At 46.1% G+C, this 23022-nt stretch overlaps 1 protein-coding gene across 16 annotated transcripts in view; it reads left to right on the top strand.

The window, feature by feature from the left end:
* The window catches only part of shf (WNT inhibitory factor 1), a 506799-nt gene that overhangs the window by 445416 nt on the left and 38361 nt on the right, over positions 1-23022 (top strand). For 13 of the 16 annotated variants that reach the window (XR_010564459.1, XR_010564460.1, XM_065432220.1 and 10 more), the window contains one exon: positions 19744-19839. The exons of the other annotated variants lie outside the window; for them this stretch is intronic. Coding sequence is in view for 11 of the 13 variants with exons in the window: in XM_065432220.1 (XP_065288292.1) it covers positions 19744-19839 (96 nt within the window). In the remaining 2 variants the exon portion in view is untranslated. The remainder of the gene's footprint in view (positions 1-19743; positions 19840-23022) is intronic. 16 annotated transcript variants of the gene reach the window in all.

Here is a 23022-nt window from a genome sequence, read left to right as displayed (position 1 = left end):
TTTTGAAGCCGCACTGAAGGCGATACATTGTGACGCGCCGCACATGCAAAACGAGGAGAGGGCCCTGCACGTGCACAAAAAGCGAGTGGCTGCAGCGCGGCGCAGCAGAAATGCGCAGTGGATATTCCCAGTTTCGACTTTTTCTGCCACAGATGGCGCTACCCGTCAGGAGCAGTGGCGCCGCTCGCGGTGCTTGGGTAGCCTATTTCGCTCTCAGACCACGCAATCCTGCTGAATGGCGAACCCCAGACGACAACTCCATCTGCTTCCACTGCCACCACGTTGGTCATATATCCCGCCACTGCTGTACCACCTGGATGCCGCAGTACTGGAGTTCATTCCATGCTCCTTGCCCATACGCCGACGCTTGCCATTATTCACCTCACCATCTGTACCCTTCTTCTGATGCCTCTGACAGTCGCTCATCCGTGCGATCGCCATCACCTCAACGGCGTCGCTCCCCGTCACTCCAACGCCGTCGCTCCCCGTCAATCCAACCTCGTTGCTTTTCTTCGCCAAACCAACGGACAGAAAACTAGGCCATGCACCTCTTGGTGGTAGTGCTGCATCACATTCGTCCTGTCCAAATCTTCCGTTGACGCTCCTCATCAACACGAACCTAACTGAAGTAGACGTAGATGGTGTTCCGTTGACGGCGCTAATTGATAATGGAGCCCAAGTATCCATAATGAGCTCTAACCTCGTCGCCTCAAAAAAGTTCTTACGCCTACCATCACTCGAGCAGTACACGTCGCCAATGGCGCCACTGTTGCCATTGGTATGTGCACTGCTCACATAGGAATTGCTGGCCGCCAAGTACCAGTCTTGTTCACCGTACTGACCATACTGACCAGTTGCCCTCATGACCTAATCTTCGGGCTCGACTTTCTGACAACACATTCTGCCCTCATCATCTGTTCCACCGTTACGCTGTGCCTCGAGCTTCCTCTTCTTTCAGGCGATCGCCGCGAATAACCAAACACCCTCTGGACTACAGCGTTTGTTCGCTTACCTCCAAAAGCCCTAACCTTTGTTGAATTGGCTTCAACAGCATCAGTGCCTGATGGCGATTATGTCATTGCACCTATTTATGATGTCCTCCTGGCGTGCGACATCTCTGTGCCACACTCCATCTTAACCCTTGCCACTAATCGGATGTGTCTCCCCGTTATCAATTTTGGCTTGATGAAGCAAGTGTTAACTGAAGGCATTGCGGTGGCCATGCTACGTTAGTGACAGACGACCACGTCACTGCTTTTACAGCCGACGCATCTCCAGATCCTCCTGATTACCCGCAGGATGCCTTGAATCTGGACACCCCATTACGTCCCATGGTAGCTCTGGACCTCGCACCTGACCAAGCAGCCGCCCTATATCGCCTTTTGTTTTCCTACCGCGACATATTTCACACTGACAATTGACCACTTGATCAGACGTCCCTTGTTAAGCATCGGATAAACACTGGTGATGCTGTTCCCATTCACCACCGACCGTATCGCGTGTCCACGGCCGAGCGGCAAGTTATTCAGCAGGAAGTAAACAAGGTGCTCGCCAGACAGAGGCATTGTTGAGCCTTCGTCGAGTTCTTGGGCGTCGCCGGTCGTGCTCGTCAAAAAGAAAGATGGCACGTGGCATTCCTGTGTGATTACCGCCACCTAAATAGAATAACTGAAAAGGACATTTACCCTTTACCATGAATCGATGATGCTCTTGATTGTCTTCACGGTGCCAAATACTTTTCATCCACCGACCTTCGATCTGGTTATTGGGAGATTTCCGTCGATGAGCAAGACCAAAAACAGACTGCCTTCGTCACTCCCGATGGCCTCTACCAATTCAAGGTTATGCCGTTCGATTTATGCAATGCCCCTGCCACATTTGAACGGATAGTCAACTCACTGCTTCAAGGTTTCACATGGTCAGCTTGCCTTTGTTACCTCGACGACGTCCTTGTGCTTTCCTGTACATTTGAGACGCACCTTGAGCACGTCGCAGCTATCCTTGACGTCTTCTGCAAGGCTGGGCTCCAATTAAACTCATCGAAGTGCCACTTCGGGCGCCGACAGATTACAGTGCTAGGCCATCTCGTCGATGCTTCCGGAGTACAACCTGACCCAGCGAAGGTTCGAGCACTAACGGCTTTTCCTATAACTCAGTCTGTCAAAGACGTCCAGAGTTTTGTAGGGCTGTGTTCTTATTTCCGACGGTTCATGAAAGATTTTGCAGCAATCGCTCGACGACTCGCTGAACTTCTGAAGAAAGACGTGCCTTTTACGTGGGGTTACCCTCAGGCTTCCGCATTTTCACGCCTTATCATGATTCTCACCAGTCCACTGGTCTTGGCCCACTTTGACCCATCCGCAGCTACAGAGGTCCGAACCGATGCCAGTGGTTATGGAATCGACGCCGCATTGACGCAACGCCAACACGGACACGACTGCATTATAGCCTACGCTAGCCGGCTCCTGACAACTGCAGAGCGCAACTATTCGATTACCAAGCGTGAATGTCTTGCTGTCGTCTGGGCTGTTTCAAAGTTTCGCCCATATTTATATGGCAAGCCCTTCTCAGTAATTACAGACCGTCATGCGCTCTGTTGGCTTTCGTCGCTCAAGGATCCTACTGGCCGGCTCGGTCGTTGGGCCCTCCGACTACAAAAGTATCCCTACACAATGACTTACAAGTCGGGGCGCCAACACCAGGACACAGATTGCCTTTCTCGGTATTCAGTCGAAGACGCGACCTCTACATCTGATACTGACACTGACGCCTGTGTTCTCTCTGTTTTTCCACTGCTCCATGTCATCGACGAGCAGCGCCGTGACCTGTCCTTGCGTATCATCATTGACTGGAATTGTCCCTTGCCGACAGTTATCTTCGCTTATTCACACTTCAAGATGCCGTATTCTACCGCCACAACATTCACCCCGATGGCCCTGCTTGTGATAATCTCAGTGTGATCCCTAAACACCTTCACTCGACTGTTCTCCACGAACTTCACGACCTCCTCACTGCCGGCCACCTAGGTGAGTTACGTACCTATGACTGGATCCGCCGACGCTTCTTTTGGCCAGGGCTTGCTCGCTCCATTCGAAGATATGTAGCTGCGTGTGAGAAATACCAGCGACGCAAGACACCATCGACGCTCCCTGCTGGGTACCTTCAACCATTCGACATTCCCACAGAACCATTCTTTCAGGTACGTTTGGATTTACTTGGCCCTTTTCCTCTTTCTACCTCCGGAAACAGGTGGATTGCTGTGGCCACGGATTACGCCACGCACTACACCATCACCCGAGTGCTTCTACAAGCTGCGCCACAGATGTCGCCGATTTTCTTCTACGCGTGATTTTATTACATGGAGCTCCGCGACAACTTTTCATAGATCGTGGTGGGAGATTCCTATCAAAAGTTGTCGCAGACATCCTGCAGTCCTGTGCCATGAGGCACAAACTATCCACGTCATACCATCCGCAAACAAATGGCCTCACAGAGCGTCTCCATCGCACTCTCACAAACATGCTCACAAAATATGTCTTCAGACCACACTGATGGGAACCTCGCTCTACCGTTTGTCACATTTGCTTATTCCTCGTGCCACGACACAGCCGGTTATTCCCCATTCTTCCTTCTGTTCGACCGAGAACCAGCACTGCCCCTCGACACAACCCTCCCTTTTCACGCGGCACCAACCAGTGAATATGCACTTGACGCCATCGCCCTCTGTGTCCACGCAAGGGAAATTGCCCGCGACGGCCTTCTGAAATCCCAAGAGAGCCAAAGGCGTTTGTACAACCAGAAACACCGAGATGTGCACTTCCCAGCTGGTTCTTTGGTGCTTCTATGGTCTCCGTCGCGTCAGGTCGGCCTGTAAGAAAAACTACTGTCTCGTTACACAGACCCATACAGAGTGCTTCATGCCATGACTCCCGTCACCTACGAGATCGCCCCTGACGCCCCATCTGCTTCCCAGTCCAGTGATATCATGCAGGTTACACGACTGAAGCAGTATCACCCTCTTAGTGAAGACATTTAGACGCTCTGGGACGTCGCTTCTGCCGCCAGGGGATTATGCTACATGCACGTGGTATTTGATTGTTTAAACGAGGCGTGTGGGCACCATCACTCGATAAAAGAGGAGGAAGAACAAACTGGGCTCGCGCTGTGAATTGTTGTAAATATAACCTGTAAATAGTAGCTTGTCTTACTGACTCGTCCTTCGCGTAACAATATGTACAGATATGATGATGGCATGAATCGATGATATGTACAGATGAAGAAGATTAGATGCGAATAATTTGCTTGCAATATGTTTTAATATGCTTGTGCATGTGCTTGTGATGCATTTTGGCAAAGAGTATGAGCGCAGGTGGTTTTATAAAAAAAACAAAAAACAAGAAGGACGTTATTGCTGTATGCAATTTTTTGTGTTTCTGCTTGCACTGCTAGAATACATAAGAATGACTGGAAGCAGGGCAAGTTGGAACAGATTCCCTACAAATGATGCAACAAAAGGAACAAGGGCACAAGCAAAGAACAAAAAGGATGCAGCACTCTCACGACTGAAAACACCTTATGCGAGAACAGGTTTGGAACCAAGATCATGCTCCCTAGAAGCATTCACCAACCAAAAACAGTGTTACAATTGCTGTACCCCGCATGTGCACCACAATGAAAAGTGGACCCTGCACATCACAAACTGCATGGATTAGGTGGGTCGTGTCATCAAAAGATGCAGTTTATGTGGGTTGTAGTCAAATGGAGGGCCAACTTTTTAAGCTACTTCTGTAACAAATTGCTAACCTAATGTGTGCTGTGGTGCAGCTTACCGAAGCCAAGTGCGAATCCAGCAGAGTCCCACAGGGGCCGTAGTGCACTGGGTCGTGCCCGGTGCAGTGGCAAGAGGCGCTCAAAGGCATGCAGGTGCTCCTTCTCCTGCTCCCACATGTTGCGCACCACGGGGTCGCGGCCCAGCACGCACATCTGTGGGAAAATGCAGCACCTGCAGCATATGCATGATGGTGCAGTGCCAGGTCTCAAGACTCACTTGACCGGCATAGATGCGGTCAGCGCCCAGCTCGCCGGCATGGTCCACACGTAGGATGCGGTCGTAGAGATGCCGCCGCCGCCGCAGCCTCGCCAATGCATCGCCATCTGCCAGTGAAGACACGAACCGTACGGCTGATTTCATCGCCCGACGGCTTGACATCAGCATGGCCAACCTGCGAACATAATGTCTCCGTCAGCGATGCTAAAACACATTCAAATACAGCACCTACACAATCTACTACACTTTCAGTACATGAACACCACCAGCTATGCATTGGAATTCTCAATACAGAAAAGTAATTTGGTGTGCAATGACCTCTTCAGCATTGCACAGTGTGCCGAGCTTGTGCAGTAAAATGAAAAACAATGTGTGTGAAGGTAAACAGGAATATTCAGCTGTAGTAGTAAACTATGCACCTGTGTAAAAGTTATTGCTATCGTAACAAGACCAGTGGCAACACCTCGCTGAAATCACTGCGTTACTTTGACGTGAGATCATAGGTTTCGACACCGTGGAAGGTGTCGTTAATTGTATATCAGTAAAAAAGGGCTAGATTGCATTTCAAAGAGGATCACTTGGCCAGTTTGAAGAACTCTGCCTGTGCCAAAATGAACCAAATGCGAGAAAATGCTTTAAAATTCGTAAGGTCAGACTAATGCACTGCTTTTTGCGTTTCAACGAAAATTCAACAACAGCCAAGCTTGGTATTAGCAATTTTTTTTCCCAGAACAAATGTAGAAAACATGACTTTGACAAGAAAAAAAAACACTTTACCAAATGTAGACCTAGTTAGAGTTACTCTTTTTTGCACCTTTAAAGCAACTAAGCATTCATCAACAGACATCAGGTGTTTTTGAAACTTCGCTTTAGGAAATGAATGGCATAAAATAGATGCGAACAAAGAACGCATGCAACAGGATGGGCACAAACCGAGTTTATTCAGGACAAGAATTTTGTGCACATTGAAGTCATGGTGAACATACTACAAAGGCAATAATAATAAGAAAGTGAGAACGATCAGCGATCAACCGTGCAGGCTGATCAAAAGATACAATCAGCTCTAGTGCTTGCCAGAAAAAGCAGTTTCCCAAGAACAAGGGACATAGACGGCATGCTAACATAAGCATCACCAATTCGCTTGATGCCATAGGCCTCTATTATCTTGCTCCCCATCTTATTTTTACCTCTGCGGATAAACTAGCTTTGGTTAAACTTTTGATAATGCCTGTATTTCTTGCATTAAAGTAATGACCCGATGTACCCTATTCCACAACTAAGTGGGATGAAAAAGAGTGGAATTTTGAGCGCCCTGTCCTGTGCCTATTAACTCTTTCCGTGCCGCGCCCATTGGGCATCGTTAGCCCACTAAATATGGTTTGAAATGCCACTTTTGAGACCTTCCGCACCACTCATAGACACAGTGCACTATCAGACGTGAAGGAGGAGAACAATTTTTTTTTTCGTTTTCTAAACAGTTCATTTTTTACCCCCCAGGCAGCGATATTTGAACGCGCTCCGAAGTTTCCGCGATCGCCAAAGCACAAAGCGAAAATGGCCACCCACTATCGATGGTTTGAAATGCTGCTTTCGAGACCTTTCACGCTGCTCACAGACACTCTGTGCCATAGGACGTGAAGGAGAAGAACTGAATTTTTGTTTTCTAAGCAGTTCGCTTTTTCCCTACCAGGCGTTAATTTTTGAATGCACTTCTTAATATCGCCATAGTCAAAGTAGAAAGCAAACTGGCCACCTCCGGGACCACGCTTCGAAACATCGCAGATCTCGCGACTCTGCTGCATCTGCAGCTTATGTTAGTGATGGAATGAGTCTGAGGATGCTGCCTTTTTGTCAGACTTTGAGAGCAACAACGACACAAGTCATCCCAAAACATCGGCAGCCGCAGCCCGGCATGTCGAACTATAGTGCTCGCACTTACATTTTTGTAGTGAAATATCTGTTAAATGAAAAATTTTGAATTTTTTCGCAGATAGTGCCTATTAAACGGCAATACATTTTGTTAGCTCATAATTTTTGTTACATTTATTTCTTAGTAGATACAAGCATGTCTTTACAAACTCTGTGCAGTTTTATTCTACAATCTTGATTCTGGCAATTTATATCTTTTGTATGACATCTCATTAATAAAACCTTTATGCATGAAAAGTGCATTCATTCTGGTTTTTGTTTATGTATTCGATGAAATGTTGAGTGCAGTAGTTCCTTCAGAAAAAAAGAAGTTTGGCATAACCTACAAAAAAACACGTATTTTCCCTGTGGTAGGGACAGTTAAGGATGAAATGCTTTTGGCTCCCATTGTCGTCGACCTTCAAGTGACTTTGAGCTAAAAGCCAGAGCCATTATCCGGGCACTCAAGCGAGAACATCCGGGCAAGCGGTCAAAACTTAAGAAAAAGCAGTCGTTTTGGCTCGCAGCCCTTTGTACAGGACTGCATTACATACACTAGCTGCTGCACAAACAAGTTCCAAAAAATATTGCTTCCGAGATCTTCCTTCTATTTTTTAACAATATCACTCAAGCTTCAACTTCTAGTACGCTGAAGTTTTGTCATTTCCAATAGCAACATTCAAAAGACAGATACAGGGCACCTTACGCTTCATTGTCCTCCTTTGGCGCTGAACGCCGGCGGTCTGTGTGTCCCGTGGCGTGGGTTTTGCGTTGCATCAACATGGCGCCATGCTGCGGGATGCCTCCTTCAGCTGCTTCTACCTGCCGCGGTGGCTTAGCGGTGTTAGATATGGAGCTGTTTCCTGCGATTACTTTGAGTTCCCCAAACCACTTCGAGTCGCAGCACAGCTAATTGAGGAATGCCGAAGCAGGAAAGCACATTCCAGAGGAGCGGCCGAGCAAACAAGTTTAAGGCAACAAGTTCACGTGCCAACAAGTTCGTGCGCCGCCGGGATTAGCAGGTGGGCCTCGGACAATGGAGCATGAGCAGCCCTCCCCTTCTCCTCGTTAGAAGTGCATTGCCAGTCTGCGAGGCAAGACCGCAGAGAGCCGCCAGGTGTGACACCGCGACACGGGCGCCTACCATTGGCTGAAAGTGGCGTCATCGGAGCGGACTCTCCCATTGGTCAAACATGACGTGACTTACAGTGCTCGAAGGGTTTATAAGAAGCCTTCCAGAAAGACCTGAGGAGTCTGGGAGATTCCCTGATTCCCTGATTCACCTCTCTCGAACTTCTTGCCGCGGGCCGCAGCGTCCGAGTTGCTGCCGGCCCGTAATGACCGTACGACAGTTACTTGTCGCTCACCTCCCTGTACATAATGTAGAATAAATCCCTCCCAAGTTTTGGTTTTTCATCCCGGAGTCCGTCCCTCAACCCCTACATCTGGTTGGCAGCGGTAGGATCGCCTCCGAATGCATCAGCTGGTGGCAGCGCTACAGATCAACTTTCGTCGAGAAAGATCCCAAGGAACCGGGAAGAGCGAAGAAGAGAGAGCCTTCGTCGAAAGAGGTCCGAAGAAACTGGGAGTAGCGAAGAAGGAGCGAGCCTTCGACCCAGGGAGTCCGGAGGAACCGGGAACAGCGGACGGATGAACCGGATGGCAGGGTGCTGCAACCGTAAGTGAGCGCGTGGTTTTTTTCCTTATGATTCGCCAGACTCAAAGGTTGTGTGTTCAATTTTGATAGTTCTGGGAATCGGGAGTTTGTTGCATTGTGTGTTTGCACAAATTAATTAAGGAAAACAGTTTTAACCACCTGTCGGGGCAGCTGCCATGGATCTTAGACGGTTGACGAGGTTAGACTTGTTGTTGGTGTGCGACGATTTGGGAGTTGAGGCGGACGAACGGATGAAAACGCCAGCTATCATAAAGGCGATTCAAGATAGTGGCAATGACGAGAAAAGCATTGAGCTTGCTTGGGAGGTGATACAGGAGCCACGGGAGCGTGCGCGTCGTGTACGTTTGCGGGAGCGTCGTGAACTTAGGAGTGAGCTTAAGCGTGAACAACGCGAGAATGAACGGAAGCAGGAGCTTCAAGAACTTACTCTTAGGTGTGAGCGTCACGGACGTGAGAATGAACGCGAACGGGAGTATCAGGAACGTAAGCGAGAGTTTGAGCAAAAGTATGAGAGAGAGAAGGCAGCACTGATCAAAGAGATACAGCATTGTGATCAGTTATTGGCACAGAGACAACGGCTGTCTGAGAATTCTGTACGTAGTACAGAGCGAAAGAATGAGGCAGCATCGAGCGGATTTTCGCCAGAAGCCGACGAGAAGAGTAGTGCCTGTGAGATTAGCTGCAGATTCATAAGTAAAGGGAAAAGGCTAGCTGCTAACGATGCCTTAGTGGCAATAGAGGCCGTTAAAGGCCAGAGTGAGAGCGACGAGGTGCTGTGCCAACAGATGACTGTGGAGACAGCTAGGCCAGCTGCGAACAAATTGGCACAGTTACCGCGTGTGTGCGTCGCTAGTAAGGTTAGCGAGGTTGCTAGCGAGGAAAAGGGTACTGTTGACGCGACAGACGCGAGCACCCATGTAGAGCCAGATCTGCGTGCAGAAGTGAAGTGCGAGCTGGACGATGCAGTTGAGAGTAGTTCTCGGGATGGCGAGCTCCGTAGTCCACGAGAGAACAACTGCATTGTTCAGGGATCGGTGCGGCTCTCCGCCAGTCTAGATGGCCTAGATAGGGATGATTCAGTTAATCATTCGGACTGTGCGCGTGAGACAGCGATCGATACCGACGGGCTGTGTGCCGATGCACAGCGTGAGCTGGGCAATGTAGTAGAGGGCAGTTCGCAAGAGTGCGAGTTGTCTTACTCGAGTAAAGCCTGCTGCATTGTGCCAGAGTCGGTTGAGCTGTCCGCCAGTCGAGGCAGAGAGAGTGTTGATTTAAGTGAGAATCACTCAGACTGTGCGGGTAAGAGACCGATCCGGGCCGACGAAATGTGTACCGGCCAGCACGAGGCACGAGAAGGCGACATGAAGGCGATTGCAAAGAGAAAGCGCGGTAAAGACCGAAAGTCGGTAATTAATGTAGCGCCGCCAAAAATGGCGAGAAACCCAAAAGGGCAGGGCACGAGGAAGAAGGTGCGGTCGTCTAGGACGATGTTGACGCATCCAGAACGTTCGAGCCACTGGTCAAAGGGGGACCGCGAAGAATGTTCTGCACGGACGCGGACAGAGGGCACGAGGCTGTTAAACTCCTCGTCGTTCCGTAGTTCTTTTCATAGCTCAGCGTGCAGTTCGAAGAAACGCAAGGTGGCAGGACGAGACCAGGTGGGGAGTAGCGACGCGGTCAATCGAGTTTGTGTTGAAAGCGGGGCGCGAGGACGCAAATTGGCAGGAGACCGTAACGTCTTGGGGGAGCTGATAGTTAGTCAGCCCTTTTGTTGTCTCTCGGCAGCCAGAGTAGCTTTCAAGCCGCGACCACCGCGAGGACGGCTCAGAGTATGAGTCAGACATATGCGTTTGGAAAGGGAGGCGAAGAGCCCTTCCGTAGAAATGGAGTGTCTTGTTTTTTTTATTTTGAGCATCGGAAAGTTTTTCGCGATTTGAGACTAGGATTTCTTTCAATATGTAAAGGTATGAGCTTTGTTTGTGTTTTCGTTTGAGAAGCTCGAGATTTGAAAGATGCGTTTTAAGTAAACATGTAGTCTCGCAAGATGCTCATTAATAAGTAGATAGGCTTTTTTTGTGTGTGTGTGAGTAACCTGAGGGTCAAGGTTATTGTTGAGAGGCCTATCGTAACGCGCGTGTGTTTTATTTAACCTTCTTTCTTTTTAAGTGTTGAACTTTCTAAGGTTAAGCGCGTAGATTTTCAGTGAGTGCATGAGTTGCACTGAGAGGCGTTCTTAGTTCCTTTAGCGCGTGTCCTGTGTGGACGGAAGGAAGCAGATTTATGACTGGGTTGCTAGTGTGTGTGGAGGGCAGCCGTATTCTGACTTCTCTGATAAGTACGCGTGGAACGAGCTATTAAAAGACGCATTATTTTAAGGGTTCTGCGGAGTGTGTAAGTCCCGCGAGTTTAATTGTTCGTTTAAGTCACGTGTCCTAGAGGGACTAAAGGAAGAAACGTGAGTAAGCGTAATGAAGAGTTTGCCTACGACACAAGTATGCGTTCTGGATAGTGACCACAAGGCTAGTGCGATTGTGATTACGTACTTGTGAGGTTGACCAGATTGTTCAGTGGCACCATTACGTGCGATAAGTACGCCACTGCGATAGATTGGAAACATGCTGTTCGTGTAGTTAGGCCACATAAGTTATGTTCGGCTGTTTTCATTTGTTGTTTGCATCGTCGACGACCTTTTTGTTTTGCAACAACAATAGTACTCTGGTCTTGTCGGCATTCGAGGAGAAATGGATGGCTGTTTGGAAGGGTGGTTACAACTGTTTTGTCAAAATTGGGGAACTAAATGATCAGGGTTGATTTTGACTCAGTAATAGCCTGGCGAGTCAGGGGTGAAGAGCCTGCGCTTACGCGTGGTGCAGCGCTGTGTTGTTTGGTTTGTTTGACGTATGTTCTCCAGGGCCCAGGATCCCGAGGGTTGTCAAACGAGGCTCGACCCCAGTACCCTGCAGCTTCTTTCAGCGTTCCTCATGGCCAGCGAATTGAGTTCACCGGCCATTCAGAACAACCGGGGCGAGGACGAGCTGTTAGATATGGAGCTGTTTCCTGCGATTACTTCGAGTTCCCCAAACCACTTCGAGTCGCAGCACAGCTAATTGAGGAATGCCGAAGCAGGAAAGCACATTCCAGAGGAGCGGCCGAGCAAACAAGTTTAAGGCAACAAGTTCACGTGCCAACAAGTTCGTGCGCTGCCGGGATTAGCAGGTGGGCCTCGGACAATGGAGCATGAGCAGCCCTCCCCTTCTCCTCGTTAGAAGTGCATTGCCAGTCTGCGAGGCAAGACCGCAGAGAGCCGCCAGGTGTGACACCGCGACACGGGCGCCTACCATTGGCTGAAAGTGGCGTCATCGGAGCGGACTCTCCCATTGGTCAAACATGACGTGACTTACAGTGCTCGAAGGGTTTATAAGAAGCCTTCCAGAAAGACCTGAGGAGTCTGGGAGATTCCCTGATTCCCTGATTCACCTCTCTCGAACTTCTTGCCGCGGGCCGCAGCGTGCGAGTTGCTGCCGGCCCGTAATGACCGTACGACAGTTGCTTGTCGCTCACCTCCCTGTACATAATGTAGAATAAATCCCTCCCAAGTTTTGGTTTTTCATCCCGAAGTCCGTCCACCAACCCCTACAGCGGCTGTGGTGTTGTGCTGCTAAGCACGAGGTCGCGGTATCAAATCCCGGCTGTGGCAGCCGCATTTCGATGGAGGCGAAATGCAAAAGCGACGATGTCCTGTGCGGGCACATTAAAGGCCCCTGGTGGTCAAAATTAATCCGAAGTCCTGCACATCAGTGTGCCTCATTAGCAAATCGTGCTTTTGGCACGTAAAACCCTATAATTCAAGTCATTCTTCTTCTAGCTAGGCAGTGCGCTCTGTCTCCCTGGCGTCTCCCTTTTGCTGCTTGTCGTGCGGCCTTCAACCGGTTTTCTTCTTCTAGCTGGACAGCGTCCATATAGGCCAGTGCACAGATGCAATATGGTGCGGCGGGGTATGCTATTGCGAACATGCATTAAACGTGTTAAGGTTGTGGCTAGTGTCATCTCCAATCAATCTGCTTTGCTGGTTGTCACTTAATGCTTACATCTACTCTCGATTACGGAAAAGCCAGCATTTCTTTCTTTGTTCTGTGTCTCATTTTTCAAAATTCTGCTATTCCACAAGATGTACTAAACAGCCCTAATGAACAAGCTGTTAAAGGGGGCCCCCACCAGGCCCCATAGCAAATTTTGATTATATACTGGAAGTTGTTATGTGTCCTCTAGGGAGCGTTCTACCGCAAAAATTTTTCAAATCAGCTCATTAATAGCAGAGATAGAAATATTTCAGTGCCGCGAAGCCGGTTTCAGGAGGCGAGCTTCACCGCAAACATAGACGCTCTCTCCAGTTGCCCCGTCCAGCCTGCGCAAGCGAAATTCCTTCCCTGCGTTCTCCCATATCGGAGCTCGAGGATCGTGCGACACATACGTCACAGGCCCCGGCTTCATTTTTTTTTCTCCGAGCTTTTTTGTGGCACGGCACACTTCCACTGACAGCATCGCGTGCAAGCTGTTGTCATTGTCTCGCTTCGTGCAGCGCACAATTTTATGCGCTGTGCACGAGGACACCTGACTAGTGGTATAAGTCAGTCCTACACGAATACTGAGGCAGACACAAGCGGATCACAGAGCATGATCCTGCGCTGTAACACAGTAGAAAATGACAGCTTCAGTGTCTGTGCGGGTGACTGCACGACGTGGGAACAAGCAGACGAAACGGAAGTACATCTCTTTCGCTGTGGTGCAAAGTAAAACAAAAACACGCAGATATTCAGTTTGTGTGTTTTATTATTTCTCTAAGCTTTAATTCGTCTATTCAAGCAAAATATTAAACAAATAAGCGATGTTGCATCGAATAATTCTCGAAGTCATGTGTCACCACGAGCGATTTCACAGTGCAAACACGTGTACGTAGGTGCACTAGCACTTGTACGTCATGCTCCGCCTTGGAGCCCGGCTGCCGCGAGAAGAGAAAACGCCTCTCAGTTTGAAATATCAGGTTTTTCCGTGATGCGTTAAACTCCACGCAACCAAAAACACAGGACACAAACAGGCAGTGGGAAGCGTGGCTTGCGGATGACGATCAGGATAGCCAACTAGCTCTCCTGGACCAAGACCAGCGAGCCGCTCACGCCAGTGGAATCCTGGACAGTGAGGCCCGAACCACGGAAGCTCAAAATTGTTTTTCTATAGTTTCTCTCTCTCTCTCTCCACGGCGTGTAGCGCTGTAATACTTTGCAGACACAATCGTTATCGCACATTGTATGCTCTGTGCTTGTCAGCTCAAAATGGCCAGAGCAAGTGAGGGGCTCTTTAAGAGGAAGCTTTAGCTTGGACCCAACTTCGATGCCGCCTATTCAAATACATGTAAAATGCAGGAATACTTTTTGAGGTAACCACTGGGCTGATTTTAATGAAATGTGTTGAATTTGAGTGAGAAAGTTAAATTCTAGTCACTGGTGCAAGCAAAATTTCGATTTAGGGCCTGAAAATTTTGATCAATTTTTCCAAAATTGGTATGTATAAAAAAATATATAAGCACGAAGTTTACAAATTTGTAGCCCTGCACCTAGAACAGATATCGCAGTTCTGTAAACTGCATCCATTAGAACATTCAAAGTGGACAAACCTTAAGTCAATATATATACTTGTTATTGTTTACGAGGGTTTCGCAAAAGTTCTGCTCACACATTGGTGGTCTTGTTGAGAGTCATGCATAATATATAAATTTTCTCTGCATTAGATCTGCTATTAGGTGCCATTTACAGAATTATAAACACGACAGTTTCGTGCTCAGAAAATAAAAAATTTGTTGGCAATTTTTGCTTAAAAATTGACAACCTATATTGAAAATTTGCAAGCAGCAGTCACTAGATTTTAACTTTTTCTTTTAAATGCAACAAATTTCATGAAATTTGGTGCAGTGGGTGCCGAGGAAAACAATTTATCCTCTCCCATGAATTTTTTAGATAGGAGCTCCCACGCTAAAACTTTCTCTTTAGAGCAACTCCAGCGTTGTTTTTTTTTACCATATTAGGATATTGTCATTTTCAAATGGTGTAGAGAGTCCTGTCACCGGTAGGGTGGTTCAGTTTGCTTAAAAATTCATCAATAATTTTAAACAACCGATAAACAACCCCCTTCCCCCGGTCAGGTGGCGGGAGATTTGAATTTTGTAAAAGGTATTTGGGCCCTTCAGCTGCAATTTTCCTGTAAACTAAATCTTTTCTTGGCCTAAAACAAGCATTCAGACGTTTCTGGAATGGTATTTAACAATCCACGTTGACTTAGTATTTCCCTTTAGTGACCCTTTAAGGATACACTATCCTTAACACGCACTCTGTAAACCTGTTGCGATATGTATCGCGTGCCTTCTTTTTCTCATCATGGCATAAACGTTTGAGTCTAAAGGGGCCCTGCAATGCTGTTTTGGGGTCACCATATTTGCTCTTGATGTATTCTCAGCATGTCACCGAATACACAGCAAAAGGAATTGACGAGTCGCAATATAGTGAGTGCCACCTGCTGTTTTCTAACCACACACTCTCGCTCACGGACAGCATTTGTCCCTATAAGTTCACCCCCTGCTCCCCTTCCGGGGAGGAAGCTTTTCAAAAGTTACTGCGAAAATTCCAGGCTCTCATGGTCGCCCTACACCCATGTACTACAACACAACAGACTCTGGCAGGGTAGAGGTGTTTGCAGGGTTCGCTGGTGGTAAAGGGGAAGATGGTGAATGAGAACAAGTTTGTGGTCAAGGTTACGTGGTTAGAAATATTCTTGCCTGCCCATGCGGAGCAACATTTTTGCAAATGGATGAAAATTGACCTACACAAACTGAATTTATCAGTGCAGCTACCATCCACTTTAATTTTTGCTGCTTTAAGATACACTATGCCATGACGTTACACGATGCCACCCACGTGGTTGCCGAGCCTGCTCTGCCTGGCAACAGTGTTCAGTGGCATAAGCATGGTGTCACTGTTATGGTTACAAAAGCTCCTGTGCGGCAGCCGCTGCCTTACCAAAGTGCTCAGCATGTGATGTGTCATTGTGATGGTTGTAAAACCTCACTTGTAGCTTTGCAATGCCTAAAATTGTTGGAAAACATAATGTGATAGCTTTTCTCGCAGTAATCACAACATCGCAAATACACATATTACATTTTTAACCAATAGAAGTCTAACATGTCATGTCCTGCTACATAAAATAGTTGCATCAAGGCGATGCCATGAGTGCTGCTCAACAAGTTTTCCCGGTCACATTGCAGGGCCTCTTTAAGCAGACACTTATTTACTGTTGGCCATAACGCCATTATACAGTGCGTTTTACATCACAAATGCAAACTGGGTGTTCCAGCAGTAAATTACATCAATTAAGTGCCAGGCATAGAAAACAGCTAAAAATGTTTGGCACAAATGTTTGACTTTACAAGGTGCAGACATGACAATGCTAATATTATGACAGGAGGCTATCTTAATGTGACAAGACAATGTGTGAATGTGCAAGACCACATGCACGGGTCTGAATTCCCTGCTTGATGCATCGCCGCCGTCTTCAAAGTGGGTTCACAAATGCTGGAAATCAAGGGTATCCATCTTTGCCGATGCGGGTAAGCTAAGCTCTCAAGCGGCCATGCATGTTTTCTGAATGGTTGCCGTTTTGGCAGGCAGGCAGTAATGAATATCTTGGACTGGGCGCTTCCGTACAGTAAAAGGCCTTTTTTACATCAGTAATTGTAGGCCTAGTAAATGCAGGCTCCGGACTAACAGAAACTTTGACTTGTAGAAATTTTATGCTATTCTCAACTGCATCATCTCAAATCTGAAGGTTGTTACCATGTTAGAATAGCCAAAGTGCAGTGCCCCCACGTGGTGCTGATTGTGTTTAGGTGCACTATGCCTGGCAACAGTGGCAAGAAGCCGCATGTTGTTGATTAAAAATTGTCAACACATCAGATGTGACGCCATGTAGCTTCTCGTTGACTAACATAGAAAATTGTCGATAAAGAGGTACATATACCCTAACAGCTGGAATGTCACTGACACAACTTGAACTGCGTTTGTCAAAGTGGCACAAGAAAATGTCACTAAGAAAAGGAGCAAGTGACAACAGCTGCTGGCGAGTGATTGTTGCTTCTGAGTGTTGTATGAATTTTTGCCTGATTGAAATCATGCCGAGTTCAAAATGACTAGAACTCGCCATGATTTTCAAGCACTAAATTTTAAAAAATAATAAACATAATAAACTTTCCCCTGCCGCCAGGAGACATGCCGAGCACAGCCACGCGGGTGTGATGTTCCCTTTTTGAAATAACATGCGTGCATTGCAGTCAGCTGGCTCTCCCTTTCTGTGTGCAAAATATTTCGCTTCTTGCAATACAGCAGCAGCAAGGAGACGTGTCGCCCGCATGCTACGGGCTTTGCGACTATTCATGCGAGATGCACATCAAAATACGTACACATAAAGCTCCAAGGTAAAGATGGGGCCAGAGATCACAACACTGTGGCACCTTTTGATGACAACAGTCCCCTCCATCACTAAATAGGGAAATGTTGCTTGTAGTATTGCTATGCAATTCGTTTGTGGGCTAGTGCAGGCTAAAGTGAGGCCATACAGGCAGACATAAACAGTAAAAGTCAAACATTAAAATGAGCAAGTTGCATGTCAAATACCAGATACAGCGTAAATAGGCCAGGAGGCCAAAACAAACGCTCAGGCAGAGCAAAAACAACTTCACCTCGCTGTCAAAATTCCTGACCACGCGACCAGGTTCCACTGCCATTCGCAACACTTTGGCTGCCCGACACCGGGCAGTTAAGCATCAAGTGGAATCAATGAAAGGATCACGAGCTTATTCTCATGTATACCGGAGCAGTCATGCCTGCAATGCATATTTCACGCTACGCCAAACGTAATGCCTCTGTGGTCGTGAGAATATAAACTTTAGTGCTGCCTCGATGTTTCCTCGTCTATGGCTTTCTCAGCAGGCAAGTGATACACTCGTTGCCTGTGCCTCGGTGGGAGATGTCTAGTGGCAGGGTGGGTAGAAATTGAACAGCGAACAAAGCCATTTATTTCTCATGAAATGGAACTGAACGAGAATGTAATGATTTATTTAACTCCAAGAAAAGTAAAGAAAATACATTGGTTTCCAGTTTAAGCTGGCTAATTTTTCTGGACCTTTTCATCTATGCGTTGCTGCAATTGTGGCTAAAGTAAGCGCATGCTCTTATTTTATGAGTGGCGGTGCAAGCAGATTCTTGTTACGAGCTAGCTGATCGCCCAGGGAAACAAGCAGTACAAAAATTTGGAGGGCGCTTAAGCTTCGCCTTTGGAATGCAATAGCATTCAAAGATCCCCGACTGCTTCTAACGATACTCAGCAACGGCAACATATGTAACTGCAATGTTCACCGCGGAACGCTGGCGGCGAATGATATATGCACAAAGGCAAGCTTTCTGGTAGAAATGCTGCCTCTTGCGTGGGCCGCGACGTGGTGGAGGCGAGCACCATCTGAAGGTGTTGCAAGAAACCTGGCACGTTCAAAATCTCAGATGCCGTGGCTGGTCTATGAATGGTAGAAGCGCTGGAAAAGGGATTTGTGTTTCAGTTTCCACGTAACAGAATTATGTTTTCTTGTATATTCAAATTACAATCTGGCGCTATCATATCTGTAGGTTGTGTGTAAGTCATATTTTACGATTTTTCTGATGTATCTTACTTTGAGAAATTCAAATTGTTCAGTAACTTCTTCGCGCTAGACAGAGGGTCTGCGTGGTTAGGTATGCGTCGTTTGGTTTGCATGCTTCAGAATGATTTTTGCTGAAACCACGGCTGACACTGGATGTCAATGCCAGATTTTCTGCGACATAGGGTCCTTAACAATCGCATTAAAATGATAAGGACAGGAACGCTGGATGTACGTTAAGCATAGGTCGGAAAAATAATCAGAACTCTCTTCGACTCACTCACAAATTACATATTTTGCTTAAGGATCACTTGGACTCAAACTCACCAAAATTATACTCGGCCAAGCTCACTTATCGTCATTATAATCATCATCATTCATTATACCCTTAAAGGCCCCTTGAGGGGTATTACATAACAGTGGTGAGGGGGGGGGGGCAATGTTGGAAAATGTTGACATACAGTCATACGAGTTGTTACAAAAAATGATACACTAATAAGAATGCTCTCACACAGTAAACCGTTCATTTAACAAGCAAAAATGAAAAAAAATACAATGAACAATCACTGACATAATGAACAGACACAAAAAAATACAGAAAAAACAACAACATATATTTGTCCAGACAGAAATACTGAATGGAATGAGATAGGAGTTAGTACATGTGTTTCGTCAACAACATCGACTTGGTACTCACCAGAGTTCTTAGCCAAGATCACTTCGACTCAAGCCCACCAAAGTGCTGCTCAGCCCGAGTGGCTCACTCAGACTGACGGGTTGATTTGAGTGAGTAAACTCATGACGAGTTTGCCGGACAATGACGCCAAGTACGAACTCAAGTTTATTCGTGCAAATTGTTTGCTTTTAAGAGCAGCCTACCATAACACAATGAAAAGACCATACAAGGAAACAACTAAATAAATAAAAAATATGCAGCATATATGATCATTGCTATGCGGAACAATAGAAGATCAAGACAGTTGTTTGAAAATAATTCCTTCTCAAAAAGGCTCAATGAAGGCATACTGGGGCACTTTTCCCTTCGCCTCCGATAAACTGAAGAAAAAAACCGTTCATGGCACAGGCAATAATTACTGCTTGATATGCATAGTTCTGTTTCAGAAAAAAAGAAAAGGCTTCTTTCTTTGCTTATTTTCTCCACTCAAGGTAAAAAATCGCATATGACAAATGCAGCAAAAAAATGTTAAAGTTCGTTATGGGTGAGTCAAATTACTAGATATATTGAATTATCTTTAGCACATAAGCATGTTAGTTACTGTAACATGGTTCAAGTGCATCCCCAAACGCTCCTTGAGAAGGTTTCGGTTGCTACGCGATATCACGTTTCTTACTCTTGTTCTTCTTTCCACCTGCTAGGCATCTGTGCAGAAAAGTGCCTGAACGGGGGAAAGTGCATCCAGAAGGATACCTGCTCTTGCCGGCGTGGATACTATGGTCCCCGTTGTGAATACAGTGAGTCAGCACATTTTGAAGGTGCACTTGTGGATGAGATAGTCGTAGGAGTGAGGGCCATGCTTCAAGCTTTAGGCCACTCATCCTCCCAGGTCTCACATGGATGTAGTGAGCACAGGAAGGCCGCCAGCGCATGCAATGTTCCTCCATGGTATTAAATGAACAGATAGAGGTATTCTTTAGACTGTTGGTCTTGCACTATTGTTATAGTTATTTTATAGTTTTATAGTTATTGCCATTATTTTAAGTTTTTTGTTTGTGTTTGTCAGCCAGTTTTTGTCGAGGAATTGCGATCTGGGTCAGTTGGTATATATTCATGAGATATAAACCAATCAAAAGACGAAGAACAGAGGAGAGACATGGCACACACAACGACTGGGGCTGAGCTGCCCTAGTATGAGGCGAAATTTACAAATCCAGGGTGACCCACTGTGGTTGCTTAGAGGTTATGGTGTTGGGCTCCTAAGCATTTAATGTTTGAATACATTTGACTCAGGCACTCTTACTGTATCATGCTTGTTTAATTATGGGGTTTTACAAGCCAAAACCACAATCTCATTATGAGGCACGCCATAGTGGGGGACTCCGGAATAATTTGGACCACCTGGGGTTCCTTAACGTGCCCCTAAATCTAAGTACAGGGGTGTTTTCGCATTTCGCCCCCATCAAAATGCGGCCACCATAGCCAGGATTTGATACAGTGACACTGCATTCCGTGACACTTTGATATGCGACATGTGACACTTTCCTTTCTTTTGTGTATTATTATGATGAGGTTGCATTGTGGCCAATTAAAGCTTAAAGAACTTCTGGAAAACAGTCGTATCTTGTTTTCATTATACAGCAGGACAACATCCAAGCACCTACCTGGCCAACATTTCTATAGTGTGGCATTTGAGATGGCCATGAAATATTGTTTACTTTCATCATGTCTTAAAATTGTTTGTGTAAATCAGTGATTATGCCACCGAGGATGAGGAAGTTGCTGTGTGCTTTTAAGGCTCCCAGAGTAGTTTTGAAGGCCTCACATGGGGATTAATCAACTTTGAAGGCAAGGTGTGTACTACAACCGATGTCACGAGTGAAATGATGCAGTGCCACCTACAAGAACTGAGTGATCTTTTTCCACATACATTTGATGCGTGGGGCAATTGGCAGCTGTGAACCCTGCCGGCTACTGTGTAAACTATATGGTGATATCACCGCAACATTGTTGTTGGCACTGATGCCATCAAGGCATTCTTTGTTGTTTTCCACCAACTGCCTGATTCTTGGTGCATGCACTATTGTGGGCACGTGTCATGTTTGAGGCTGATCATCATCGTTGTCATGTATGCCCCTTTTGTGCTGCCGGTGCTGTTTTTGTGAGCAGAGAAACGTAGTTTCGTATCAGCATACCACTTTTTTGTCAAGAACAACTTCTAGGAGATCATCATCATCATCATCATTTTTATTTTCACCACTCGATACAAGGTGAAAAAAGGGAGAGCCGGAATAAAAGCCGAAAATTCTTCGGCTTGACAAAGCTCCGGTCTCCCAGATAGGCACGGTAGCGGCTCGTGTAGCAATACAATCACTCATGAAGTGTAGATACAAGACTATTTTTACACAGAAATACATAGACATTTTCGTGTTATTACATAGAAACTAGTTATAATACAGTAGTGTCAGATAACTCCTAGTATACAATTACAATCTGTTATCTTGCGTTTTATTACTTAACACAGACTCCGTCGCATATATCATAAGAAGGCAAAAACAATGTATACATATATATATACATAATTACATACACATACATAAATAAATATAACAAATTTCACAGCAGTGTACAACAAACACAAGTTACCATCAGGAAATGTTCTTTCTTTTTTCGAAATTAGTTTACATACTTGCAAATACATATGTGCGTCCAGGTTAAAAAACAAAAAAAAAAGATAATCTGCATATAGACTGCTGCTTTCGTGACAGACACCACGGCAACGTAGCCCAGGGCGTCGTCACATCCTCGATTTTTTTTTTTCCGCGAAGACATTCTTTACAGCATCCAGTTTACAACCCAAACCCTGCCACGAGGTCCGGGCGCAATCACTACCGCGGAAAACCTGGATTGTAGGAATAATAGTTACAAGTGTGAACGTATAAACGCAACGAAAGTACATGGTAAGTTTTGCGGAACTGTTAGAGCTGTTAAGAATACACATCTATAAGAACAAATCCAATATTTTAGTTTTGTTTAGAGATAGCACATCAACATTTTGTTGGTTGAAATAGTTAAGTAGGGAAGGTAGTGTGTGTTTAAGGCGTTGGCAGCCATAATTAGTACGTGAGAAAGGAATGTGCCATAGTGCCTGGTGACGATATGAATATGTACTTCTATTTTGTTGTAGAGTTGCCAGGGGTAGGAATGAGTCCAGTTTTCCCAGCACAGCATTTCTATAGCTTAGTAACGTTTTGAATTTGTATATGTCACGGGCTCTGATGATTCTGTTTTGTTGGAAAAGCTCTTGCGTATGCTCGAAAAAAGAAACGTTCGCTATCGCCCGAATTGCTTTCTTTTGAAGTATTTCGAGCATTTGAGTATTTTGCGCTGTAGTGTTACCCCATATAAGTGAACAGTAACTGACGTGTGAATGGAAAAGAGCATGATAAATAAGGCGTTTAACTTTAAAGGGTAGTGCACTTCGATTCCGATTTAACACACCAACAACTTTTCGTACCTTTGAGCAAACATGACTGACGTGTTCATTCCAGGACATATGCGCTGTGAATATTACACCTAGGGTTTTTATGGATGACGAAATGTTAATTTTATACGGACCCAACACAATACTATCTGGCAATGTAGTGGAACTTCCCGGAGCATGAAAAATAACACATTTTGTTTTGGTTTCATTGAGGATGAGGCCATTTGCCTTAGACCAGGCTTGAAGTCCATAACAAACGGAGCTTGCTATAGGCGTTATTTCTTTTAAATCTTTACCGGTAAAGAAAACAGAACAATCATCTGCATACACGACAAATTTACACATATCGCTCACTTGTACAATATCATTAATGTAATATAGGAAAAGTATTGGGCCAAGGATGCTACCTTGGGGCACACCCGCTGTCAAAGGTTTCGTCTGCGACCTGTACTCATTAATTTCAACAAACTGATGTCGGCTTTCTAAATAAGACCGG

Source organism: Dermacentor albipictus, chromosome 6 (assembly GCF_038994185.2).
Source record: "Dermacentor albipictus isolate Rhodes 1998 colony chromosome 6, USDA_Dalb.pri_finalv2, whole genome shotgun sequence".
Lineage (NCBI taxonomy): Eukaryota > Metazoa > Arthropoda > Arachnida > Ixodida > Ixodidae > Dermacentor > Dermacentor albipictus.
This window is presented reverse-complemented; position numbering and strand designations above follow the sequence as displayed.